The sequence below is a fragment of the Penicillium chermesinum genome, assembly GCF_028974085.1.
Source record: "Penicillium chermesinum strain IBT 19713 chromosome Unknown utg000003l:1.0-5111272.0:1.0-5115320.0, whole genome shotgun sequence".
NCBI lineage: Eukaryota > Fungi > Ascomycota > Eurotiomycetes > Eurotiales > Aspergillaceae > Penicillium > Penicillium chermesinum.
The window spans coordinates 3,205,818-3,232,298 of record NW_026695313.1 but is presented as its reverse complement, the minus strand read 5'-3'; the positions used below and the strand labels follow the sequence as shown (position 1 = coordinate 3,232,298).

The 26,481-nt window shown below is 52.7% G+C and overlaps 9 protein-coding genes across 9 annotated transcripts; 6 read left to right on the top strand and 3 right to left on the bottom strand.

Annotated features, from left to right (window-relative positions):
* Positions 1-53: 53 nt before the first annotated feature.
* Positions 54-2,101, bottom strand: N7468_004145 (T6SS phospholipase effector Tle1-like catalytic domain-containing protein; the record flags this gene model as incomplete). Its single annotated transcript, XM_058473442.1, is given in 3 exon segments — positions 54-1,727; positions 1,747-1,908; positions 1,985-2,101. 3 exon segments carry the CDS (start codon positions 2,099-2,101, stop codon positions 54-56), a joined length of 1,953 nt encoding a protein of 650 aa, XP_058332445.1.
* Positions 2,102-4,927: 2,826 nt separating this feature from the next.
* Positions 4,928-8,546, top strand: N7468_004144 (peroxidase/cytochrome P450 family protein; the record flags this gene model as incomplete). The annotated part of the gene is made up of 6 exons (XM_058473441.1): positions 4,928-5,272; positions 5,351-5,448; positions 5,516-5,757; positions 5,814-7,428; positions 7,504-8,435; positions 8,497-8,546. 6 exons carry the CDS (start codon positions 4,928-4,930, stop codon positions 8,544-8,546), a joined length of 3,282 nt encoding a protein of 1,093 aa, XP_058332444.1.
* Positions 8,547-10,416: 1,870 nt separating this feature from the next.
* N7468_004143 (uncharacterized protein) lies at positions 10,417-10,983 on the top strand (the record flags this gene model as incomplete). The annotated part of the gene is made up of 1 exon (XM_058473440.1): positions 10,417-10,983. The coding sequence occupies one exon, from the start codon at positions 10,417-10,419 to the stop codon at positions 10,981-10,983; it is 567 nt and encodes a 188-aa protein (XP_058332443.1).
* Positions 10,984-11,850: 867 nt separating this feature from the next.
* On the top strand, positions 11,851-12,459 carry N7468_004142 (dynactin subunit 5; the record flags this gene model as incomplete). The annotated part of the gene is made up of 2 exons (XM_058473439.1): positions 11,851-11,889; positions 11,986-12,459. 2 exons carry the CDS (start codon positions 11,851-11,853, stop codon positions 12,457-12,459), a joined length of 513 nt encoding a protein of 170 aa, XP_058332442.1.
* Positions 12,460-12,775: 316 nt separating this feature from the next.
* On the bottom strand, positions 12,776-15,150 carry ccg9 (putative trehalose synthase (Ccg-9); the record flags this gene model as incomplete). The annotated part of the gene is made up of 6 exons (XM_058473438.1): positions 12,776-13,491; positions 13,564-13,673; positions 13,725-14,189; positions 14,244-14,519; positions 14,572-14,981; positions 15,046-15,150. The coding sequence occupies 6 exons, from the start codon at positions 15,148-15,150 to the stop codon at positions 12,776-12,778; spliced, it is 2,082 nt and encodes a 693-aa protein (XP_058332441.1).
* Positions 15,151-19,211: 4,061 nt separating this feature from the next.
* N7468_004140 (ADP-ribosylation factor family protein) lies at positions 19,212-20,010 on the top strand (the record flags this gene model as incomplete). Its single annotated transcript, XM_058473437.1, has 4 exons — positions 19,212-19,305; positions 19,385-19,690; positions 19,777-19,889; positions 19,969-20,010. 4 exons carry the CDS (start codon positions 19,212-19,214, stop codon positions 20,008-20,010), a joined length of 555 nt encoding a protein of 184 aa, XP_058332440.1.
* Positions 20,011-20,862: 852 nt separating this feature from the next.
* N7468_004139 (uncharacterized protein) lies at positions 20,863-21,178 on the top strand (the record flags this gene model as incomplete). Its single annotated transcript, XM_058473436.1, has 3 exons — positions 20,863-20,911; positions 20,971-21,053; positions 21,110-21,178. 3 exons carry the CDS (start codon positions 20,863-20,865, stop codon positions 21,176-21,178), a joined length of 201 nt encoding a protein of 66 aa, XP_058332439.1.
* Positions 21,179-21,588: 410 nt separating this feature from the next.
* Positions 21,589-22,925, bottom strand: N7468_004138 (cobalamin-independent methionine synthase II family protein; the record flags this gene model as incomplete). Its single annotated transcript, XM_058473435.1, has 3 exons — positions 21,589-22,160; positions 22,229-22,645; positions 22,706-22,925. 3 exons carry the CDS (start codon positions 22,923-22,925, stop codon positions 21,589-21,591), a joined length of 1,209 nt encoding a protein of 402 aa, XP_058332438.1.
* A 685-nt stretch (positions 22,926-23,610) lies between these two features.
* On the top strand, positions 23,611-26,211 carry N7468_004137 (F-box domain protein; the record flags this gene model as incomplete). The annotated part of the gene is made up of 3 exons (XM_058473434.1): positions 23,611-24,735; positions 25,150-25,425; positions 25,474-26,211. Coding segments are annotated over 3 exons (2,139 nt in total), but the record flags the coding sequence as incomplete, so codon positions are not given.
* Positions 26,212-26,481: the final 270 nt, after the last annotated feature.

Sequence of the window (26,481 nt, the reverse complement as noted above, 5' to 3'; positions counted from 1 at the left end):
ACCAGCACAGACGGGTAGAAATGAGAAACACAAGGACACGAGGACAAGGCCACTCAATGGGCTTTCGCAGCCATCGTCCGCGCCAATTTTTCCTTGCACTTGGTAGCCTCGGTCTTCCGCACATAAGTCTCACGAACCCCATCGCCTTCGTTCCGCAGAACAACCCAATCGCCCATCCCTGCCTCCGCCGGCGCAAACCGCACGCCTCGGCCACCACCGCCCACAATCACATTGCCAGGCCTGTACTTCGGGTCGGCCTGCATCCGCCGAATGACAGACACGTGCATTTCCGCATCAAGCGGCACATCGCGCACCTCTCCTCGCGGCAGTGGCCAGCGAATAGGCTTCCACGACCCGTCGGCGCGCAGATCCATCCGTCGGAATGGCAACCACTCCATGATGCGCCACGAGAGCACCGAGGCAAACGGCAGTCCCTGGTTGAACTCCAGACAGTCGTGCGACACGCCCTTCGTGCTGGCCGTGTGCAGCGCGTGCCAAAAGTCGCGGCTCGCAGCCGACCGCTGCTTCTCGTCTGGCGCAGTGCGGAAGGCATCCGGATTGTCGGGGGTCTCGTCTTTCACCTGGCTTCCACGGCGCGCGTTGATCGCCTCCTGAATCGGCGAGTAGTCGCCGTCGTACTCCTCCAGGCACTGGAATTGCTTCATCTTGCGCTCGTCCAGCTCCAGGCCCGCTTTTTGGGCTTCTTGCACCATCCAGACAAGCGGTGGGTGGCTCAGCGCCCACTGCTCGCCGACGGCCAGTTTCCAGCCGCCGCCGATGTCGGCATGGCAGCCTGGAAACCAAACCTCATGGATGTCTTGGTCGTCGTCGTCACTGTCGTAATCATGGCTGGGAGCCATGGAGACTCCCGCGGAGTGGGTGCTGTGGACCGAGGCACAATCTGATGCAGCCGGGGGAGCGAGGCTCAAGCGGCGAGGCGAAGGGGCGCGGTAGGTGTCTTTCTTCTCCTTGTGCTCGCTGCGAGTATCACTGCCGTCGCGGGAGTGCGAGGAGGCCGGACGGTGGGGGTGGTAGTAGGATTCCCCCTCGCCTGGGCCCCAGGGGTTTGCCAGCGTGGATGGTGCCTCGGTGGGCGCATCGAGCTTCTCATCCTGCGGGCCATTGGACTCGTCGTTCACACGGATAGACGGGACTTCATTCTCCGGGGCGGGGTTGTTCTGGCCGTGATCTTGGTGGAGAAGGTGGAGGTGGTGCTGGGCATCCCGGTGGCGCTGCATGTGGTGCTCCAGGTGGTGCCGATGGTGCTTGTTCTTCTCGTGCGGCCGAGGGCCGGAGATCAGGTCCTGGCGGAACTTGGCGCGACGCTCGTCGATGCCGACGGCGTGACGAATGACTCGGGCGGAACTGCGCGCGGTGTAAGGGAACTTGCTGCGCTGCATCCAGGCATTCTCGAACCGAGGCACACTGTTGACAGTGTCAAACAGGCCCATGAAGCGGATGCGGGAGATGGGGCGACTGAATGTTTCACGGAAGGCCTTCATGTACTCGAATAGCTTCTTCTTCTCGCGCTGGTCCTCTTCAGAGTCACCGGCGCGCTGCTGCCACTTGGCGAATGTCTTCCAGGCGAAACGGATCAGCTCTTCGTTGCCGGCCTCGAGCAGGCCGATGTAGTCGAGCATTTCCGCGAGGAAGCGCGCGATATATGCGCCGCGACTGAAGCCGATGAAGAAGATCTCGTCACCGGGGGAGTAGTACCGCATCAGGAACTTGTAGCCCCCCCATTACGTGCTCGTCGAACGAGGATCCGATGGCTGAGTCCTTGGCCTTTGCGTACCATGATTTGATGCGCTGGATTCGGCCGTGGCTGGATAGTGACTTGGAAGTCACATAGGTCCCGATACCAGGCTGGTAGTAATGATATTGGTGCGATTTACTGCGATCGAGCATCTGTGATAAGAGAAGCCTTAGCCACCCTGCAGAATTTACAGCTTCTCGGGATTCTGTATTTGGACCTGTAACATACGCGAAAGATTTTCAAGACATTGCTATCTGACTCGTCGCCGGCAAATTTGTTACCGGTACCGTCGAAACAAAGCACGAACTGCTTTGGATACGGCGTCGCAGGCGCGTTGTGAGCCATGACGGGCAGGATGGGAGAAAACTGCACACACACGAGCTCCACGCCTGCAGGCTACGGGGTGACTATATACGAAGAGGGGGGGGATCGTTCCCTCCCTCGGGGCTCCAATCGTAGCTTGTGAGGGGTGCCATCAGCTCAAGGGCCACAAATCAGGACCTAGCCAAGATCCCGGGTTCCAGGACTGGATAAGAATGTACCTCCAACCCACTGGAGACGATCACTGCAGACCCGAGTACGTCAAGCTGGGTGGGCCTTCGGGGGGAATCCACAGGTGTCCACCAGGTGGCACTTTCAAGTCATTCCAATTACACGCGTAGCCATGACACCGGATCCTGCTGTCACTTCCCCCTCTTCGGGTTTTCTTTTCTTCTTCTTTTTTCGCCTTTTTCCTTTTTTTTCCTGTTCTGTCAGGGATCGTCGAAGGAGAACGTAGGACTTCACTCCCTTGAGGCCGTGTTGTTGGAAACAGTTTATTTACATCTTTCTGCTCTGTATTGCTACAGCGCTGACCCCTTGCTGGCTGATGTTCCACTAATTGAATTTAATATGTTAGAACGGGCTTGCATCGCACTCACTACTAGTGGACTTGGGAGAGCTCTGTTTCTTGTTTAGATGCGGACTGAACAGATGGTCGGAGTTGAGGCCGAGCTTGAACTTAGCGTGGCTTTTGTTTCTTGTCTTTTCTCTTTTTTCTTTTTACCCCGGGCAGTGGAGACCGGGACGGGACGTAATGGGATGAGAATGTAAGCCTTCAGGGCTCGGAGCTTTCGAATCGGAGGGGGAAGAGAATGGCTGCGAGGCATTGGCTATGATGATCCCTGAGATTCTTGTTTTGTTTCTGCTATGACTGCAGGGATCTACAAAAGGGCCCAAAGCGAGAGGCCATTGCCCGGGAGAGAGGCCCGGAACAGAAAAAGAAGAGAAAAAAGAGAAAAAGAGGGGGCGTTCGTGGGAAGATCCAACCCGATCCTCTCTGCTCGATCGAGTTACTGGGGACGCCTCATGGAGTGGCCCGGACCCACTCCTTGCCGCGTGAAGATTCTCTGCAATCCCTGCACTCAATTCCGTACTCTGACTTTTGGCAGCAAGCCGGACCGGAACTTTACAGGGGTTTGTGATGGATTAGCCTTCCTGGTCGAAGGCCCACGAGAAATAACCCTGGTACCTAGCGGGATCACAAGTAGATCTTGCCCAACTGGACCATGAAAATGCGGAGCAATGATCCCACGTCCATCACAATTTTCAGCCGGGGAAACAGGAGCCAGGGTTTCCAGCTCCCAAGCATCGGGAGCGGCCGCATTCCCCCAGAACCAGCGGCCGGGGCCCCGTGGTTACGGAGTAGACGTTTCTACATTTCTACTCTCACGTTACACGCTCTGGCTTGATTCCATCAAAACCTGATTACGATATACACCGCAATAACAAGCGGATTGATCGGATACCCCTACTTCACCCTCGTATATACGGCTTGACCCTCGTCACAGAAGGAGATAGATCAGAAACTGATTAATGCTTTGGCGATGGTTGGCTGGGGCGATTGGCCAGATTCGCAGAAGAGCGGGGCTTATGCAGTTCGTGCTGCTAGGCGGCCCGTGAGCTCCCCTGGAGCCTTTTTTCCACAGGCCTAGAGCCCATAGTGGCCTTAGTCCAGTGGAGGAACAGGTGGGTCGTGCTGATCCATGAGAAAAAAAAAGAAAAGTCCTTCCACGCGCATTCGTCGAAAACAAAAAAGTAACCATTCCTTGCATCGCTCTAGACTTGGCGGTCAATGCGGAGGGTGACTGCCTTCTTGTTCCCCCTATCTGGTTTGGAGGAGAAAACCGGTCCTCCTAGGATCGTCTCCTACACCAGCCAGCCACTCTGGAGAGTGTTTGTCAGTGACAATGGTGTGCCCCACATCGTGCATCGATGGCTTCATCTGGGCCCGCGAAACCCCCCGTCGAGCCCCCGCCTAGCGGGATCTCACGATCCTCATGTGGGGCGCTATGTCATTCTCCCAGATGTTGTTCTTCCACCGCAATTGCCCGGTCGAGAAGAGCATGTCATGCATGTACAAGCTGCAGAGAAACTATCCAAAGCCTTTGAATTTGCTACCACGATAGGTACGACGTGGGGAGGGGTTTTAAGTTGGAATGCCACTTTCCTTAGAGGAAGGTTGCTCCAGGGGTTCCCCGGGGCGAAGTACCCGTGTTGAATGGCCATGGCCCACTCAATTTCCAGAGCAACACACGTCTTCCCCACCACCTCGAATACCCGAGGAGGATCTGCAGGGATGATCTTTTACTAGGTTCAGCTGCTTGTCGAGGAACCACAGGAACCATTGCCTACCCTCGACTCCATCGAATCATCTCCCAGAGCTGAGCTACCCTGTACACTCAAGCTTGTCGCACGGGGGCCCACTCGCCTGATTGGCAGTCCACGGCCTGTTCTGAGCCACACGGCGAGGGCAGATCGAGGCTAGTGGCGCTCGTCTCCAAGCAGATCTGGCGTGCTGAAGCAATCAACTATTGGCGATAACAAATCCTCCAGTCGTGGTTCTCCACAGTCTTGCAGCTATGATGACCTGGTTCTCCCGCACAGCTCTCTTTTAAATCCCGATTCTGGTCGCACGCGCGGAGCTGCTTTTATTTCCCTTACCCCTCTCCCCTGCTCAGGCCCGAGATTGCCACTCTACCTTTTCTTTATTTCGGATTTTGTTTTTCGTTTTTGATCTCCGTCTTTTCTGTCGTCCCTTTGCTTCCAATCAGTGACCTGTCTGAATAGCTCAGACACCCGTCGCCATGTTGCGGAGATTCTCTACCCAGTTCAAGAAGAACAAGGACACCAATGGGGAGGCTGCCGAGTCCAAGACCCCCCAAGGAGAACAAGCGCTTCTCCAAGGCTGCTTCTACTCGCAAGTCTACACAGATCGAAGACACCCACCCGGTAAAGCGCGCCGAGGTGGTAGCGGTGTTCGAGAAATTTGCGCAGGCCATTCACGCTTCGCGCGAGCCTCTGCCTAACCAGACCGGCGATGGCACCTATCTTAAGCATGACCAGTCGACTGGTCTGATTGATGACATTAAGACCCTTGGATTCAAGGACGTCAACACCGTTAAGGAGTTGATCGCCAACAAGGCCTCTGGCAACCTTGTTGATGATAAGACCTATCTTATGGAGCGCATTATCCAGGTATGGGCCAGTCCAGATTGCAACTGGCTGCATTCTATTGGACATCACAGCGTTTTCTAACCTCAATGGCAATTGTAGATGGTCGCAGACATGCCCGGTCACTCAAAGAACCGGACTGCCCTAACCAACGCATTCCTGGATGAGCTTTGGAACAGTTTGCCTCACCCTCCTCTTTCGTAAGTTTCCTCGGGCAACCAGCGAAGATCGTCGAAAGAGCTAATCAAGGGGGGGTTTTTTTTCCAGCTATATGGGTGATGATTACAAGTACCGTTCTGCTGACGGCTCCAACAACAACCCCACCCTTCCCTGGTTGGGTGCGGCCAATACCCCATACTGCCGCACCATTCCTCCCCTCACTATCCAGCCCAGCGGCCTTCCCGACGCCGGGCTTATTTTCGACAGCCTGTTCGCTCGGCAGGAATTCACTCCCCATCCCAACAAGGTTTCCAGTGTTTTCTTCGACTGGGCTTCCCTGGTTATTCACGGTAAGGCCATTTTTTTCACGATGCGATATCGCGCAATTGCTAACTCCGTGAGATAGATATTTTCCAGACCGATTACCGCCAACAGCACCTGAACAAGACCTCTGCCTACCTTGATCTCTCTATTCTGTACGGTGATGTCAAGGAACAGCAGGATCTTATCCGTGCCCACAAGGATGGTTTGCTTAAGCCTGACTGCTTCTCGGAGGGCCGTCTGCAGGCTCTGCCCGCTGCTTGCGGTGTCTTGCTGGTCATGCTGAACCGTTTCCACAACCACGTGGTGGGTCAGCTCGCTGAGATCAACGAGAATGGCCGTTTCAGCAAGCCGCGTCCCGGTCTTTCACCCGAGGAGGAGGAGAAGGCTTGGGCCAAGCGTGATGAGGACTTGTTCCAGACCGGTCGTCTGATCACTTGTGGTCTCTACATCAACATCACCCTGTACGATTACTTGCGTACCATTGTCAACTTGAACCGCAGTAACTCAACATGGTGTCTGGATCCTCGTGCTCAGATGGAGAAGGCCGGTGCCACTCCCTCCGGTCTGGGTAACCAGTGCTCCGTCGAGTTCAACCTTGCCTACCGTTGGCACTCCACCATCTCCCAGGGAGATGAGAAGTGGATCGAGCAGATCTACTACGAGCTCATGGGCAAGCCTGCGGAGCAGGTCACCATGCCTGAGCTGCTCATGGGTCTGAAGAAGGTTGAGGGTGCCCTGGACCCTGACCCTTCGAAGCGTACCTTCGCTCACCTTAAGCGTGGCGAGGATGGGCGATTCGACGATGGAGAGCTCGTCGCTATCCTCAAGAACGCTACCGAGGATGTCGCCAGCTCCTTCGGTCCCCGCAATGTCCCCAAGGCTCTGCGTTCCATTGAGATCCTCGGTATAGAGGCTGCCCGCAGGTGGCAGGTTGGATCCCTCAACGAGTTCCGTAAGCATTTCGGTCTGAAGACTTACGACACTTTCGAGGAGATCAACTCCGACCCCGAGATTGCCAACACCCTGCGTCACCTGTACGAGCACCCCGACTTCGTCGAGCTGTACCCCGGTATCGTCTCCGAAGAGGCTAAGGAGCCTATGATTCCTGGTGTCGGAATTGCCCCAACCTACACCATCTCCCGTGCCGTTCTGTCGGATGCCGTGGCCCTGGTTCGTGGTGACCGCTACTACACTATTGACTACAATCCTCGCAACTTGACCAACTGGGGTTACAATGAGGCTCGGTACGACCTGAACATCAACCAGGGTTGTGTTTTCTACAAGCTGGTCAACCGTGCCTTCCCCAATTGGTACAAGCCTGACTCCATCTACGCTCACTACCCCATGACCATCCCTAGCGAGAACAAGAACATCATGAAGATGCTTGGCCGTGAGAACGACTACTCTTGGGATGCGCCCGCTTTCACGCCTCCCCGTGTCAACTTGACCTCCCACCAGAGCGCCAAGCTGGTTCTGGGTAACCCCAAGGACTTCAAGCCTTCTTGGAGCTCTGCCCTCCAGGAGTTGTTCGGCAAAGGCGAATTTGACGCTAAGCAGCAGCAGGCTGTCAGCCAGGCCTTTGCCACCGAAGACTTCCCCAAGCTTCTCAAGAAGTTCTACGAGGAGACCACCACCAACCTCATCAAGGAATCCGGCGCCAAGCTTGCCAACATTAACCAGGTTGACATTACTCGCGAGTAAGTTTCCGTTGAGCCTGCTTAGCAAATTGGAAAAAAAATAAAAAAAAATTTTTTTTACTGACCATGGCACAGTGTTGGCAACGCCGCCCATGTCTATTTCGCCTCTGCTCTTTTCGGACTGCCTCTGAAGACCGAGGAGAACCCCCGCGGTCTCTTCACCGAGCACGAGCTGTACATGGTCCTGACCACCATCTACTCTGCTCTCTTCTTCGACCTTGACGCTCCCAAGTCTTACCCTCTGAACCGCGCTGCCACCGCTGTTGCCCAGCAGCTCGGCTCCGTCGTCAGTGCCTCCGTCAAGGCTGACCTCGACAACGGTGTTCTGTCTAGTGTCCTGAGCAACTTCCGTGCCCACGATAACGCTCTCCGCGAGTTCGGCACTGGTGCTCTCCGCCGCCTGAAGGAAGCTGGGCTCGATGCCTCCGAGATCACCTGGTCTCAGGTTATTCCCACCCTTGTCAACTTGGTTCCCAACCAGGGCCAGGTCTTCACTCAGGTCATCGAGTACTACACCGGTGAGGGTAAGGCGCACCTGCCGGAGATCAACCGTCTCGCCAAGCAGGAGTCTCCCGAGAACGACGATCTCCTGTACCGCTACATTCTGGAGGCTATCCGTATCAATGGTACCTTCGGGGCCTACCGCGAGGCTGTCAACAGCGTCACTATTGAAGACAACGGCAAGAAGATCGACATCCAGCCCGGTAACAAGGTCTTCGCTTCCTTCGTTGAGGCCAACCACGATGCCACTGTCTACCCCGAGCCCAACGAGGTCAAGCTCGACCGCCCCATCGACTCCTACATCAACCACGGCCAGGGCCCCAACACTGCCTTCGGTCAGGAGATCACCAAGATCGCCCTCGTCTCCATGCTCCGCGTCGTCGGCCGTCTCGAAAACCTCCGCCGGGCCCCCGGTGCCCAGGGTCAGCTCAAGAAGATCCCCCAGGAGGGCGGCTACTACGTCTACCTGCGCCAGGACGGCGGCTCCTACTTCCCCTTCCCAATGTGTAAGTTTGCTCTCGGACGTCTCTGCCCCTGTACCAAGGCACCCGCTAACATACCGCGCAGCCCTCAAGCTTCACTGGGACGGCGACTTCGAATTCAGCAAGAAGAAATAAATGCCTCCCCCCCTAAAATTCACATTTCTTGTGGAGCGTCTCACGCTTGCCGCGTGGGATCATGTACGGCCTCTCGGATGGGCGGCCGCAGTTTATGTCTTGTTATGTTTTTTGGGGCACGCCGTTGCTCTCCAGGATATCCAGAAATTGCGCCTGAGTTGTGAAAGGGCTGTTCCTTTAGTGTATAGTTTGAATGATAATATGGTCCTTACGTCCGACATTGCTGCGTTGAACCGTTGTAGCACTTATATCCTAGGTCTTCAATCCCACCATTGCATGTTTTCCTAGCCGTGTTCAACGGGAGGTGAGCGCTTGTTCCAAGCAGTCCAACATTCTCGGTAATATGACTTACAAGAGTTGCATGTTGCCTCTCACAAAGTTGACAAGTTGGTCGGGCTTGACGGCGCTGTTGTAACCAAAAATTTCAGTTTCGACCGTGGTAAGGTGTTTCAACGGGACTACACTGCCCACATGATACCGCGAAAAGACTACAGGCAACCCGTCAGGCCCGGGGACTCTGTGATGGCTCTATGTCGTGTGAAGAGTCAATTGCTAACCGCGTTATTGATGGGACCCGGAAGTAGGTCCTCTTTATCGAACGAGGGCGTATATCTCTATGTACGAATGGGGAAAATGGCAGCTAGCATGGTTTGCAGGCCGTTGTCGTGCCTCAGGAGATGCTTGTTTTGCAGAAACTCTGAACCGTGATCGTCTCTTTCTCACTGAGAACACGGGTGAAGGCGAATAAAGTCTTTGGAAGGTTCTGCTCAAAGACCACTGGTGTCCCAGGTGACGCGTGTCCAGGTGCCCACGTCTGAAATTCCGCATTTCATCTGTGCTTTTTCAGCTTCTCGAATCTGTCTCTACCGAACTTGATAAGCAATGGGCATATCTCCTGATAGTGTGTTTCTGCACTTTGCTAGTTCGAGTATAGCAGCTATATCAAATTATGTGATGTTCTTTCAATCGCTAGGATCCGTATCCTCTCTCATGCGATTGGATGCTGCATAGCCCTATGATTAGGCAACGGAGTTTGTGAGACATTCATCAGCAAAAAGCAACCTTCCTTCCCCGTCAGGTACGATTTCCCAGGGCTCTCCTACCCTTTTGCTTGTATTCCAATCGACCTTAAGCTGACTGTGCTATTGTCGGCCATGAGCTCCGATTAAAAATAGCGGATTTTGAGACTGCTGCTCTGTGATCAAAGAGGAATTATCCTTCTTCTAACGGGCGTTATTCATAGGGTGGGTATTAGGGTATTCATATTACGCGTCCCTCTTCGGGGCACCACTGGTGTTGGGGGGCGCTGGTGGCCTGAAAGCTTGTGAGCTTCGCCCGGGGCTTAATATAATGGAGTCATATAGAGAAGTTAAGCCGTCATTGGTGAAGCGAAGAGAGAAGGGCTGGGGTAAACTCCCGCCTGGTGGCCGCTCTCCCCACCAATCAAGCGAATATAAGCCTCTCTTATACCCCATGTCCAAATGGATGGATCACCCAATTGAATGGCAAAAGATTCACAACGTTGAGACTTGCCTTAGGAGGGACCGGGCGTTCGGTTCCACGGATCCCTGCTGCCAGTGGGGCTCGTTCTTGATCTACGCTCTTTCTGGTAAAGAGGCTGAAAAATGTCACGGAGATACTACTCTGTCATTTAGTGGCGCTCGCTAAGAGAGACTGTGGATGGACTGGAACCAATAGATCCAGCTGAGTAGCGCTTAATTCTTGGATGAAAATGACTCGGCCTCCCAGTATTTATGAGTGGATCGCGCTGCTCTTATTTCTTTTGACCCATTTCAGTGTCTCTTCGATTCCTCCGAGGCAATTAGACATTCTTAAAAAGAAACATAACGCTGTGTTGGCCTTTAACAAGATGGTCAAGGCAATTCTCTCCACCACATCGCTGCTGCTGCTGGCAACCACCGTCGCTGGCGTATGCGAGACTTACAGTTACACTACCTGCGCCGACCATACCGTTCACTGGTTTGACCCGCGCAATGGCGTAGTCTGCGATCCCCTCGACTGTGGCGGCGGCATGGCCCCTGTGAAGTACGACGTGCCCTGTTGCGCTGCCTACACGGGCACGAAGCCCTGCGTGTCTACCACCTCCACGCTCTCTTGCTGGAAGCCGTCCACGGCCTTCAGCTCCGCAACCGCATCTGCGAGCTCTGTTGCGACGACGTCAGATGCTGCTACTCCAGAACCTAGCACTGTGTCGTCGGGCCGTGCTACGGCCACTTCTTTGCGCCAGACTTCCGGCAATGCCACTGCTCCTGCGACCACTGATGCGCCCACTCCGTCCACGGGCTCGACAACAGAAAGTAGCACTGCAACCACTAGCGACTCCAGTGCGCCTGTTTCTACCAACATTGCAGGTGAAGTTGTTGGCTCCTTCATGGCTGCTGCTGGGGCAGCTCTGGGAGCCGTGGTTCTTGTCTAGGGCTGCTTGGATGCGTGCTGCTCAATCGGAATTGTACAGATATACTCATATAGGTTGGTTATTGAAGACCAAGAGTCTCCCATGAAGATGTCACACAATGTATTTTTACTGCTCAAATTCTCGGTGATTTCCATTGCAATGTGAGGCATTGCTGCCAATAGCAGCGGTAAGGCGGAGGGTTGAGACAACTCTATCTAAGGCGGCTTTGGTTCTGTCTCAATTGAATCTACAATCTACGATATGTCCCTGCGTCTATGATCACATGAGCTGCTCTGCTTGGTAGTTGATGAGCTCAGCCCAGCGGAAGTTAGCTAACCGTTGCTTCAATGAAGTCCTTCCATCCTCCTGCCCTAAACAGCTGCCATTACTCTAATAATAATAAGCATCACGATGCCTCAGGGCTGCTCTGGGCGGCACCTTGAGGCTGTGTCGAGACTGTGCAACATGCTCTAAATGCCAAGGCTGGTGTTATCGGGAAATCTATTTATCCAGGAGCGGACTCTGTGTCGAAGGCTAAAAAAGCATCCTATAACCCCTGCTTCAACGAACGGCGAGAAGGGCATTGCTGCGTGAAATCGCAGAAAAATAATTTGCGCTCACCCCGAAGACGTGCATGGGCTCTCGGTAGACGAATAAAAACCTCCAATTTGCTGAATAGGCCCATTGGCCTTCCAGTGAGCTATTCATGAAGTCTCCTTCATACATGGAATTGTTCTTCAATAGTAACATGGACTTGCAAGTCGAAGCTTGGCATCTTATAGATCGCCCCGCATAGAACATTTAAGTTTCACCGCCTTGGCAGCCCATCAACATCAACATCACCACTACCAGCCAATCTCCCCAAACACACCCAGACCTAATCCCACGATGGCCCCCAAAGCTGCCAAGGGCGAGTATATCGAGACAGTACGTCGACAGCACCGGATCAACACCCAATTGGCCCCTCCACTCCGGAACTCGCAACCCCAATTCAAAAAGAAAACAAACTAACCGAAACACCAGGACACGGGGAACAAGATCTCGCGCCGCTCCCAAATCCACGGCACCCAGCACATCATCCTGGGCGGCAAGACGGTCATCCAAGCCGAAGCCGTCATCAGAGGCGATCTCTACCGTCTATCTTCCACCGCAGCCTCCGACCCCACCAACCCGCCCGCACAGCCCAACACCCCCAGCGTCGCCATCAACGTCGGCCGCTACAGCTATATCTCGAAGAGCGCCGTTCTCCGGCCGCCGAGCAGGCTGCATCGTGGGGTGCACTCGTACTACCCACTGAAGATCGGCGACCATGTCTTTGTGGGCGAGGCGGCGGTGATCGAGGCGGCGTCGCTTGGGAACCATGTGCAAGTCGGTGCCGGGGCGGTCGTGGGGAGTATGGCTATCATCAAGGATTTTGCGGTCGTTTTGGAGGGGGCTGCTGTGCCGCCTGGCATGGTGGTGCCGAGTTGGTGTGTTGTTGGGGGGGAAGCCTGCTAGGATTGTCGGTGAGGTTGGTGAGGGATATGGGGTTGAGGGGGCAGAGGGTGGATTAGCGAGAGAGAGGTATCGCCTCGTTGGGAAATCTTGAGACTTTGTTCTTATCCTCTTCGACCGACCTTGAACTTTTTTATGTGTATTCTACTTGCGTTGATGATACCCCCCTTCTACAATGATACTCCACCCTTGCTGCTTTTTCATGATATGTTCACAGTGGACTCAATTAGGGCTATTTTGGGCGGCCAGAAATCCCTTGATAGTAATTGAACAATGGAAACTATTTCGCCCTTTCGTTGCCCCCCCTCTTTATCCTCTTTTATCCCATGTTCTCTACTTTGACGGCACGCGTGAGATGAGGCATATTGTCCTGGGCGGGAATCCCCAGCTCTTCAAAAGCCATATCATTCAACCACCGTCCGCGCGGACTGATCTCTTCGCCTTTGGTGGACTTCGAGGAAATATAGAGCCAGTTCAGGTAGTTGCCCACTGTACTCACTTCGTCGCATACATGACGGAGCGCATACTCCGACATACGACGATAGAGCGCCTCGTCTGTCCATAAGTCGTACAGATGCTGTGCAACCGCATCGGTATCTCCGACATCCACGAGGAACCCATTTTTCTGGTTCTCGACCTGCAGAGGGATCCCGCCCGCACGGGTCGCGATCACGGGCTTGCCCTTGTGCAGCGCTTCCGAGACTTTCACTTCGAACCCTTCGCGCGTCGAGAGCTGCAGGGCGACCGTTGCTTTGGAGAGCAGCGCGTTCAGCACCTGGTCGGAAGGCCGCACCCGCATGACGCAGATCAGGTGGCGGATGTCGCCGAGCTTGTGGTCGATGTATTCAATCACCTCGTCATATATCACGGTCCCGTCCGGGTCGTCTACGGAGCCATGGCCGCAGATGAGGAGCTTTGGCGGCGCAGTATCGGGACAGGCTTTGGTCAGTTTGCCGTGAAACTTGGCGTATGAGTCCAATACATCGAAAATCCCCTTCGAGGGGTCGAACCGGGCAATCTGCACGATGTATTCATCTGATAAGGAACAATGTCTTTTAGTTATTCTGTTGTTCGACCGAGGGGGGGTTATACGAAACGATTTCTCACCTTCGGGATATCCGATCATTGGCATCTTCGCGTTTCTACAATCGGCATTGAAGATGCGGCCATAGTAAGCCACATCCCAGTCTCGCATTGTTTTGTTCAACCCATCCAGCCTTGGACACGTTAATGAAATGAAGCATACATAAGATGCCGTGAAAGCTTACCAGTCTGTGGATGCGGGCATGTACCCGACAATTTCTTGCGGCACGTTGCTCGGAACGAATGCGCTAACGGGGTGGCTGATGAAACAGTCCGCGAGCTTGATATAGTCCCACAGGAACTCCCATGCCTCGGCTTGTGGAGATCCAGGCTTATCGACCAGGTCGCTGCGTATCTGGATGTGACTGCGAAAGATCACGGGACGGTCTGGTGCTTCACGTTTGGCGATCGGGATCAAGCCCGGCATCTGAGGGTCATCAATTATGATCACATCCGCTCCGCCTTTGGATGGATGAGAGAGCGGTCCACCGGAACAGGTCCAGTAGCGCCGCGCGTTCTCCTCAATCCAGTCTCGGATCGTTTGTTTGTTTTCTGCAGTCAATCGCTCTTCGCGCGGGGCAACGCCTTGAAGGATGTTGTGCATCTTTTTGGTGCCTTTGAAGACGCCTGGTCGCGGCTTTGGGACATACCTATCGCAGGGCTTAGCTGAGATTTTGAAATTGCATGGGGTTTCCAGAATTTACCATTTCATATCAGTCCCCAAGCAATATGAGAACCGCGCCATTGCATGACGCATCAATGCCACCCCTCCGCCTTGAGGCGTGGCACTGAAAAATGCCGTCTTGATCTTCCTATTTCTCAAATCTTGCGCGTAGTGCTCCACTGCAGACCAGGTCCTCGAGCTTACGGTCTTTTTGAAGTCATCCAGGTTTGTAAGCCGGACATGAAAAGCAGTATCGACTTCAACAAGGCCGCGGTAGCCCACTTGCAGCAAGGGGATGTTATCGGGCCCAAACAACCTGATCAAGTTAGAAAAGCGCCCTCCGTAGGTTTTCGCCGGGGCATACCTACCGAACACACTTCCGGGACATAGACTCCGCTTGCTCATCAAGGGCCCTCGGCTCCATCTCTTGGCGTTCTGCTTCTGACTGCGGCGCTTCAAAGTGGATTCCCATGCTTGCTTCCGGAAGCACTAAGGGAATAACATCGAGCTCTGCCCACAAACGCGAGCAGAGAGCAGGGCATCTCTCGGCGACAGCGGCGGACATTGACATGCCGATGATCTTCTCAAAGTGCTTTTCTGCATAGGTCTTCAGATGGCTTACGACAAAGTCAGTCAGCAATTTTCCGGCTTCGACGCCCTTCGTCGGTTCCAGCCTTTCTTCTATGAAATCGAGGAGATATGTGGTATTGCGGAAAGCGATCGCGATGCCCGACGGGCGATCGTCGGCCAGATCTGCCGAGAGACCTGCATAGATCGTCTTCCCGGTCCGTGAGCTTGCGATTCTTGTCTTCTGGCTGGGCGCATCCGCTGTAGATACTGACCTCCGATGGAGCTGCTAGCCAGGCGTTTTTCTCAATTTGCTGGGACCAGCGTCGCTGCTGCGCCAGCGACGCACGGCGCTCAAACCCACGATCAGCTCCTGTCATGGCGTTGAAGGTAATAAGGTATTTGGAAAGGCTGAAGTTCCGAACTTTGAGATTGGTCCTTTGGGGGAAAGTACTGCGGCACCAGGATGGCATGACGTTTTTACTGCTCTTACGTCAGTACTTACATCCGATGATTCATCTCTATGCATCTTTTAGGTATAGTCATTCATCGACAAAACAAGATCTTGAAATAGTTGCTAGAACCAATTAGCTTCTAATAATTTTGAGAGGTGTACATTGGGTGGAGTAGGTGGGCATGAGTTTCGGGGGATCTGTGTCGCTTGACCGTGTGCCGCTTGTCTGTGTCACTTGAGAGCTACGAACTGTCGATGGCAACCAAAGCGGCTAGCTGAGATGTAAAGCGCTGGTCAGAACTCACTGCGTCAATGACATCCATAGATTATGCAGAGGAGAGGACTTCCAAAATAAGGGTGCTCATGTCCAGACATCCACTAAGCCCTGTCACGGGCCAGGGGCCCGGTGTTGATCACGTAGGACACGTGACCTTGGCATACTAGTAAAGGGGAACCGGCGTATTGAACTCCTTTCCTTAAGTTTATCGAACACAGTCCGTGGCCTAGTATAGATTGAATCAAGTCTTGCTTTAGCCCTTCACATGGAAGTCTATATAGGAGTTTATATCAGGTTGCTTGGTGTGATTTGTTCCCGCCTATTGGCTCTATGTAAGGGAACTGCCAGATTTGGGTGGCACCAGTTGACCAGGCGAGATAATGATATTCGATGGAATCTTGTGGACCTCCGAAGCATCTCTACACCGTGGACTGTCAAGGACAGTGATGTCGTGGTGCCCAAATACGAAGGCTTCATCATTCCGCGGACGTTCAGGCTCTTCAACAGCGTTTTGACTCCAATTGAATTTGATTTTTCGCCGTGCTCGTCTGATGGAGACCCTGATCATGATTTCTTTGTCAGAGTTTCGGGCCTTCTTCACCAGCACGGTTTAGAGAACGTACTTGGCGTGCGTTCTCTAGACAGATATGACCCGGAGTTATCCGTGGAGGTCACTGAGGGCAAATCAAACATCATGATAACACGTGGATTGGTCAAGGATTCGGAGCTCATTGAAGCTGTTTGGATTTTCAGTACTGACGATGACCAGAGGTGTCATTGCAGAGAGTACTGCTGGAAAGACTCCGAGGGAAAGCATCTCGAAGACCATGGATGTTCCTGAAGCTGGCTATAGGCGACCATGAGCTTCTTGTTATTAAATCATGACGGCCCACCTTGATTATCAATCCTTTTGAATGCAAATGTCTTGTCTATAATCGGTACATTAATAAGGCTGTCAAGGGTCTGGAAAGCCCAACAACTATTTTGCTTTATATTTCACACAAAGAATTCTATGTTTCCCGGAGACTAATGCCTGAAGTCCTCAGCATACTCGTAAAGTTTCCATGCTTTGTTTCGACAACTCCAACTGCTCTGAATCCGAACTTGGAGTATAGTCGAACACCAGCAGGCGAGGACAAAACAAAGGCGTCTAGTGTATTTTCGTCAACATAATCACAGAAAATCTTCATGAGCATAGACCCAACACCTTGACGTTGACAATTTGGATCCACGGCCATGAAAGTGATTCCTAATGGAGACAGATGAGCAAAGCCTAAGAGAATCCCAAGTTGACTGATGACTTACGGCATATTCCATTGCCTTGGTGGCTCCGAAGAACTCTCTGCCTCTCTTCTCTGAGCCTTTTTGAGATACCAAGCCACGACGGTACATCCAAAGAGGGAGGGCTAAAGCTGTTCCGGTTTTTCAATTTTGTCCCTTGTCTCCCGTTAGACATAACTACTGTGCCACTGTGAACACAATCCCCTCTTTTCATTCCCTTTGCAAATGCTCCTGTACTAGTAGTCCAGCCTACCAGCCCGACAGGTGATCCATCTTCTCCACACGCCTTGTACAGAGATTCGTCCGCTTGATGAATTGCCTCAAGAAGCCCATCAATCGTCCATCTGATTTCGTCTTCTCTCTGCTCCCACTGTCGCTCCTCTGGGCGCGGGAACGTCAAGCGATAGAGTAGGCTGTCTTGATGTGCAGGCAATTCGACTTTCCGCACAAGCAAATCCACGTCCTCGGCTTCGACGGGCGATATCGAGCATGCCATTTTGTTGGTTGGGAAAATAAAATATGTTTGAGCGCACGATCCGTCAAGTTATCCTGGTCCCGTAAAACGGCCGGGATGCAAAGGAAGAGAGTAAGAGGCTTCCGGAATCGTGGATCAAAAACTGCGTAAGTCGCCTCCAGGTGGGAAGTTGTAAGGTATTTATCTCAACACGCTGACAATGGTGACACGGAAAATAGTTCCTGCGGTTAGTAAGCCAGTTTGCTTGACCTTTGGCTTGTTAGTGGAGCGCTGGCTTGGACGAATCAAATCACTATCACGAAGTCTCCCTGCTGACATTAGTCTGGCGCGGGAGAATGTCAAAGCTTGTTTGTCTTCATGCCACTGTATGTTTACCCATTTCCCCTCGTGTTATTAGCCAGACCTTGAAGATGTTGTTAACGGCTGCCTGCAGGGGCTCATTAATGGAGTCACAGGTGACTTGACTCGTCACCAAGTGCGGGCTAGATTTGGAAAATGGGCAGAATGTAACCTCGGACAAGGCAACAGGAAGGCCTGGAGGAATGTGAGGATATCGAGAGAGGAGGGAAGATGGAGCACTTTATAAGCGCCCGACCGGGCGGTACGACGAGAGAAGGAGTCGTCAGTCTGCAAAGGGGAGCCATTTTCGGCGTCGTTTTGGTCGCAGGTGGGAACTCGAGGCGCTAAGTTTGGACCATAGCCAACAATGAGGGCCCGGCAAGATGATGACTAAAGGCGCGAGGGTGGGTGCAAAATAGTGAGGGTCCTGGACGGCGGGCGGTGAAGTACCCGCTCGCCCTCCTAAGATACGGGTGGAAAGGCCGCCGTTTCTGGCGTCAAAGGCTGTCATTTTCGGCGTCGATTTCACAGGTCCTCATATTCTAGTTGTAATAACGGTGAATGAAGCTAGGAAATGCCAAATACAACCGCATACAGTGCATAAAGAAACCCTTTTTGGGGCCCAAAGTAGTAATAACCACGCCCGTGGACCTTAGGAGACACATTACCTGAATAGGAGAAGGGAGTGTCTTAGCTGGTAGGAAGGTGTCTTAGTTGGCGGGTGTCTAGTTAGTTATGAGCACGGCAAAAAAAGAAAAGGAAAGAAAAGGAAAGAAGATAAAGCCAGGAATGACGTTGGACCATAAACCATGAAAAGTCCCCGGTATCGAATAGGAGAATAACCGGCAGCTGGCCCGTTCACGGTGCCGGCGATCGAACTAGTTACTTTATACTTTACGTCTGCCAGCCCGAACTGCCTCATTGGCCACTCGAGGGTCTGCAGTGCCGATCATCTTCATAAGCGGGCCGAGTCCACAAGACAAGGACTCCGGAGCCTTGCGCTGGCGACCCAAATAAAAACGTGAATTTGCATTGGACCCAAATTGTAGTTAGCAGTTGCTATGTTTTGAGTAGGTAAGCGCGAAAGCCAAGGGCAGTTGATGCGGTCGGGTTGCATTGAATCCGAGGGGAGGACTCAGGCGATCTAAAACCGCTAAAGGTAACTTGCTCCTTGTGGGTGACCAAAAGGAGGATAACCGCTAAAGGGGCAAGGGCCCCGGCCCCATCTAATAAGAAACGTTGGTCCTGTTCTATAAAGCTCGTGCCTGTCCCTATAGCCTCTGTCTGGCCTTGAGCGATTGAGTAGTGGGGGCCCCGTAGAATAAATCCTGAGCTGTCAGTTCTTGCCCCGCGAGCGTAGAGAAAGCAAACCCCCCTGGGGAAAGAGAGAGTAAATTAGATCCAAGGGAAGTGGAGCCTCGATCCTCCAGCTGTCGCGGGAAGGCTGAGTCAGCGGTGCCCCTTTTCCCCCGCCTCTGGGAATACCGGCCATTGTTTTCTTGTCCAACTCGGGGCTTTGTTTTGCCTTAAAAACCTCCTGGATATTCCCTGCTGCAACGCGCAGCAACTCCTCCATATCCGCCGTCACCCCAATTGAACCCCGAACACCGCCAACATGGGTGGCCAAGTATCCAAGATGATGGGGAAGATCTTCGGTACAAAGGAGATGCGAATCCTCATGTTGGGTCTCGATGCTGCCGGAAAGACAAGTAAGCTTATCCCTTGACTGTACACCTGACAGCTCGAAAGCGATAACCCCCCCTGGAGCTGAGACCTAACTGGTTACAGCTATTCTCTACAAATTGAAACTCAGCAACCAGGATGTCACCACCATTCCCACCGTCGGCTTTAACGTCGAGAGCGTGACTTACAAGAACGTGAAATTCAATGTCTGGGATGTCGGTGGCCAGGATAAGATTCGTCCTTTGTGGCGACACTACTACTCCGGTACACAAGGATTGATCTTCGTGGTGGACTCGAGCGACACGGCTCGTCTGGAGGAGGCTCGCTCGGAGCTGCACAAAATTATCAATGATCGCGAAATGAAAGATGCTCTCCTGCTCGTGTTTGCCAACAAGCAGGATATCAATGGCCGTATGTGCCCCCCACCCCCCCTCCCCCCCCGCAACCCCCCCGGTCCCGTTTGTGCTCTGCTGTTCGATCTAATGTTCCATCTCTAGACTTGACCCCAGAGGAGATCACTCACCAGCTCCAATTGACCAAGCTGAAGGACAAGACATGGTACGTCGCACCTAGTGTGGCCACTGATGGTACTGGGATCTTTGAGGGTCTGGTAAGTTGAATCGCTCTGAATGGCCACGTATACATGGCGCCCCTAGACGTCTCTCGCTAACCGCACGTGCACTTTCTAGGCTTGGCTCTCAAACAATGTCAAGACCCAATCTCCTAAATAAGCTCGCCGTGATTTCTAGTCGAATTTGCGAACCCCAAGGGTAGAACCTTTATTGGGACTGTGCAGGCACGCGCGTGGGCCAGGTGCGCCACGCAGTTGATTGCGCGAGCTTCCCGGTCTGGGACTCGGAGCCCTAGCTTCGAGCCTGAAAGGCGCCAACCACCGCGTCCATCGCCTCGTGTACAACACCGCACCGTCCGGCAATATTTTCGTTTCCTTTCGTTTCATGTCCCTGTTTGATGACAAGACGACGCAGCATTTGGGCCTTTTCTTTTTTCTCGGATCCTTTCTCTTTTGTCGCCCTCTTCCCGCGCCCGTTTCTCTTCTATGATATCCCCTCAGTTCTTGTAGTGGGCTTGTCACGAGCTCCACCATAATAATTTAATTCTAGTGGCTTACATATCATCAGCGTTGCCGTCGTTTGGATTCTCTCGTGTCTTGGTTCTGGTTGCCCCGATGTGTATAGAGTTGACTAGTCTCATAGAAACATGAAAATGACCGATCAGCACTGCTGGAAGATCTCCCATGACATATTATCTCCTTAACCTTCGTAGGTCCTCATGGGGCGTAAGCGCTGCCGCGGAACCGCCATCCGGCGCCACAAGGCTTTCCAGTGAGCTGGTGCCACCGTCCAGGATTCGGCTGGCAACTCCGATTCAGCTCGTCCTTTCGCGATCATATGCTGCTCCCAGAAATGATGTCAAATTGACAGGGGAATCGGAACATCGCTCCTCCTTGTGCATAAATAAGCTAGACATGCTACCGGTGAAGTTCACCTTCAAGTCATCTGTTCGTCTCACATACTCCAGTCACCTGCCAGTACCGTATTCGTATACAGCCACTATTGTGCAATATGCCTGCCTACCATCTTGGACAGCGCGTCAACTACAAACCTGTCGGAGGTGGGAATCATCCTCCCTACCACTTTGCCAATTTAACCTCGAAGCTCATGGTACACCAGGCCCGAACTCCAACACCAGCTCCAGCACCGGAGTCATCCGCAACGAGCCGGATATGAGGACCGGCAAAGAGCCTCACTACGAGGTAAGATGCAAGGTGGCCATGCCGGAACGAGCATTCATAACTGACCACTTGGGTAGATTGAAAACATGAAAACCCACAAGAGTTCATCCATCAAAGAAAGCAACATCATTGGCCCTGCTGAATAGGAGGCTAGCATAACACGCTGGGGGACAGACTTGTATGAAAACACCAAATACATACTAGTACACCCATTCCACTTTCTACGACTATTTCCGTAACTTTGTAGTGTGGGGACCCTGCGAATTGACTCGGCTCAATAAAGCGGGGATGATCCGGTCGACTTGTGTTTTTCCTATCAAATATTTGCCCTTCGGTCCCCGAACAGCGTCCAACTTTAGGATTTCTCTCCCCGATTCTGCCTATCCATATATTTCATTCTTCGCAGTTCACCGGCTGTCTCGCCGGTATCAGCCCCATAATATTCATTTCGGGTTTTTGGGGCTAACTACATGCAAAGGTCCGCATTGACTAGCGAACAAGCATATGCAACGAAACAAGTATCCATACTCTGGTTTAAAAACATGCTTAGAGCAACTCAAGGCTGGTTAGGCCAGATGTCATCGGCAATTTCCCGCACCAGCTTCAGCTTATTGATCATGCCGTCCCAGTCAATAGCATTTCCCTCGCGATGAGAAGCAAACCCGCACTGGGGGCTCACGCCCACCTGGTTCAAGGCAGTTTCCAAAGGCACACCGTTTCCCTCGGCAATGAACTCCGCGGCCTTGATCACCCGCTTCTTCATCTCTTCCTTGTCCTCTAAGGCGGCGAACTTGCTGGTGACGACTCCAAGAATAACGTTCTTGTGCGGCGGCAGGTGCTTCAGAGGCTCAAAGCCTCCGGAACGCTCGTTGTCGTACTCCAGATAGTAGGTGTGTGCGTTTAACTCCCGGAACAGCTTGACGGCGATGCGATCATAGCCGCCCTCCGAGAAGTGTCGGCTGCCGACGAAGTTGCCGCGGCACAGGTGCACGCCAACGTGTAGGTCTACGGGCAACCCGGTGAAGATGTCGTTGTATAGCTTGATATACTTCTCGAACAGGTCGTCGGCGGTGTACAAGTTCAGCTTGTCCTCCTTGAATCCGGTAAGGAATTTCTCGGAGCAGAAGTCTGTATGGGATGTCAGTTCTCGTTTGCATGTCCCTTTCGTTGACGATTTTCTACGGATCATCTCTTACAGGCAAGGTTGGGGTCGTCGAATTGTACGTTGCGGCAGCCTGCATCGTACAGGATCTTCAATTCGACCTGGTAGGCCCTGGCAATGTCTGCGAAATACTCCTCGTCGGAGCTGTACACAGACTTGGGGTAGGCCTTGCCCTCGACGTATCGGAAGTGGTACCAGTTTGGAGCGGCAAGAGTGATCTTCAAGTTCTTGACCTCGTTCGGGGGCACTTGAGTGGTGAGATATTTGAATTGGTCGATGTAGGTACTGCCAACGTGCTTAATTTTGCCTGTGCAGATCACCGTTTCACCGGGCTTATGGCCTGCTTCTAAGAAGGCGGAAATATCCGGAGCATATTTACGGAAAATGTCGACCTCAAAGTCGGTGATTTCTTCGAATCCCTCTAAGCCGGGGAAGAACGTACCCCAGAACACTGATCTTGTTAGCCCTTTCACCGTCAACGACAGTGGCTGTTGCAGTATTCTTTGCTTACTATGACGGCGATACTCGCCATCCGAGATGGCCGAGTACCCAAGCTTCTTCTGTGTCGCGACGACATCGGTGATTTCCTTGTCCTCGACAGCTTTTAGATCGGCCTCTGGAACCTCGCCTTTCTCATAGGCAATCTTGACGTCCAACAGCTTCTTTGGACGAAGAAGAGAGCCTAGGTGCTCTGCGCGGAAGGGAGGCTTCTGGTGAAGTTGAGGAACCATGGTCTCAGCTATTCTGGACTTGAGCAGCGATGTCCGGGGAGGAGGGGAATAAGGCGAGCCCAGGAGATCCTTAAAAAGAGGGGCTCAGATCCAGGCATGAATTGGCCTCACAATTGCCGTTGTTCAGGCTACGCAGGTGGGGCTTTTGCCACTAATGTCTCTCCCCCCACGGATTCGCAGTATATGAGCTTTCGGAGATAAAAGCTTCGGCGACGGGGTCTGTTCGCGAGCGAGGCGGGCCTCTGTTACAGATCCTTTATCGTCAGCGGTAACGTCTATCTCGCATAAGTGATAGTAGCATAGCAAGAATGCGGGGTGTGGCGCCAGCCAAGGTTCACTTTTCAGCCTCTGAAATATCCAGAGGTTGCTACGCTAATCGAGTGTCCGACAGTATAGCTTCTTGCGAACTTTGGAACACCTTACCGAATACTATGGAGTAGTAGGGAAAACCAGGTCTCACGATCCCATTACTAGCCATGAAAGCTACTCGTATACAGAATGTCACTCTGTTCACTCCCGAGGAATTCCCTTCTGTTGGTATACCCCAGTTAGAATTCCTTCAGGCTGAGTAAAGGCTGACAAAGTGTCAAACGAGGGGAAAGCTCACAACAAGTGGGGAAACCCGGCATTTCACCCTCCACGTTCTTCCCGAGACTTCATCTCCATGCCCTGAGCAAGCTCAGCGCGTCGTACTTCCGACTTGAGAACTGCGTCATGCTCCGGTGGGGGCTGGGGCAATCTTGAGCATTTGACCATGTCTTTTTTGGAGTCCCTCCCGAACGAGCTGCTGGATCAGATCATCTTCTTCTTGACCACGCCACCGCCATCAATAGCCAGGATCCATCGGGATCCAGATCTCCAGATTGCCAAATCTCATGCTTGTGATCTCAAACACTTGGCAGGGGTCTCCAGCCATCTCCGAGACCTTGTACGACCTCGGCTCTTTGCACACGCGTGCTTTGACCTGAAAGATGAGCCCGCTTTCCAATCCTTTCTCATCGCATCGGATCTGGCTCGATATGTGACGAGCGTGGTAGTGATCGCTGAGAACGTGGCATCTGACCCGGAAGACCAAGGCTGGTGGCGTCGCCTACTGGGATATCTGAATCCGAGCAGGTTTACCGTCGTTGCTCCGCCGAACTTCATAGGTAACATACTCAATACTCGGATCACGGACGAACATAGCTGGGCGTTTGAAATTCCCCTACAGATTTTACAGCTGGAACGAGAAGTTGCACCTAGCGATGTTAATGAGACATCCGACCTGGAGCAATGCGACAGCCTCCTGTTGGCTCGTCCATGGTCATCAATGACCTTTAACGAATCTTCTTCTATGAAAGCCTATCACCACTACGAATATTTTCTCTTAAGAATACCCTCAGTTCTGGGGGAGTGGGGATCACAGTTACAGCCACGAAAGCCACCTCCTGTCGAGCTCCTGGACATGCTTCGAGGCTTGACTTCTTTCTCCTACACCGCTGTTTTCCCCTTCTACAACCACGTAAAACTAGTCCTTGATGTATTGGCTCGCATGTCGAATGTCAAGGATTTCAGTATCAAATTGATACCCGATGAAGATAACCATGTTCTTGAAGAAGAGGCACGCGGATCGTTGGATCTATATGATCCTTGGGTAGAAATGATGACCTCCTATACCCTGGTTGCATCGGACGTCGGCCAAATTGATTCTATTCAAGAAATAAGGTGTCGAGATTTGGCAATTATGCCTCGGTTAGGAGATACGGGCGTGGCAATTCTTGAAGAATTGCAGCGCCCAAATGAGTTTGGCTACGCCGGGGCCGAGCGTCTGGTTCGTGGATTGCCAAATACCACAGCGGGCGATTCTGAGACGGATTAACGGTGAGGTTCACTGGTATTTCACCTGGGCATCGAGAGTATACTTAGTAAACGATGCATGGTCGTGTTCACGTTCGTACTATGGTTGAATACTATACTACACAGTGTAGTGTGATTATGATTCGTGGCATGATGTGCCTTGATGCGGACTTGAAGCCTATTCTTAAAGATACCACTATGGAATTTGAGATCTCATCTGAATTGTCGAATTTCCCGGCACGTCGCCAATGTTAGAAGATAGAAGCCTCCTGTAGCGCCTCAGGTGCCCGTGGCCGCGGGAAGATGAAATCGCACAAAGCGGTGGATCTACTCCACCTCAAAACATCGATCCAGTTTGTCTGTGGACGAGCCACAAATAAGCTGCTAGGCACGGCGACATCGCTGGTTGGGGACTATGGCTACCTCCAACGTGTATACCACAGAGCCCGCACATCCAGTTCTGGCCTTTTCTCAACTCCAAGAACCTCGGACAAGCAACCAACAGAGAGCCCCCAGCGACCCGGCCGACAGCAACTGGAATCTCCAAGACGACTGGAGCACCGGCATCGAAGATTCCAAGACGAAGGTCTTTCGTTACGGCACCGTGACTGGATTCTCAAGACTGAGAACCAGGACCAACAATAACGATGAGTACATTGCTCAGGTCAGTGGTTCATCAAACCCAACCTGTACCGCATCTCACACTTGACAGATTCCTCGATTTCTCCTCATCAAGCATCTCCAAAGGCTGGCTCCATCAGCTGAGCCTAGCACATTCATCATTTACCCCGAGAATTTCAGCGCGCTCGCCCCTACGAGTCTGTTGAAAGCGCTGCAAAGCGGCCACCGGGGTTTGTCACAGCCTGAAGCGATGAAGCGTCTCGATTCTGTGCAACTCTTCCCCATCCATCATATTTCAACTGCTATCCAGGCTATAGGGCAGATCTCCGAGCAACTGCACCAGATGCAGGATAACCAGGCTGCCACTGATCCAACGACGAGGAGACCTCCCGTCATGGTGATCGTGGTCGGGCTTGATACCCTTGCAGAAGGCATCATTCGAGCATCTAACCCGCTCAAGGGTACTGCCGTACTGGCCAGCACGCTGCGGACTTTGACCCGCCTGTCACGGGCATATGCTTCTTTTCTTTCGGTTCTCCTGGTCAATACTAGTGGCCTTGGTCCTGCGCATTTCACCGAGGATAATCAGTCGCAGCAGTCGAGGGCGGCTGCCGAGCAGTCAAGCATGTCGCGTGCGGATGGAGTGCATTCCATTTTCCAGGCTCCTGGCTCTTCCCTGCTAACGACTATGCTCATGAGGACTCTGGATCAAGGAACGGATACGCATATTCTGCTTTCCGACGTGAAAAGTGCGCATGTTGCTGAGGTCATCAAGGACCGAGCTGGTCCTGGGCTTGGGAGATGGGGGCTGTGGTCGTTCCAGAAATGAGTCCAACCGATGAAGTGGCTTTTCCTTAGCCCCTTCTTTTGGAATACAGAAGGAAGTTCGTGAAAAACATTTAGTGCAACATTCAGAAGTACGTTCCATTATCTGATTTGGGCAACTGTCGCTACTCGTACAATACTGACACATATGACCAGATCCACCACCACAAAAGCGCCGTTGAATCAATGCAAAGGGACCGCCACTTCCATGAACTTCCATGAAATGTGCCCCGCAGAACTCACTGCAAAACGAAAACTCCGATTCATAAGCCAA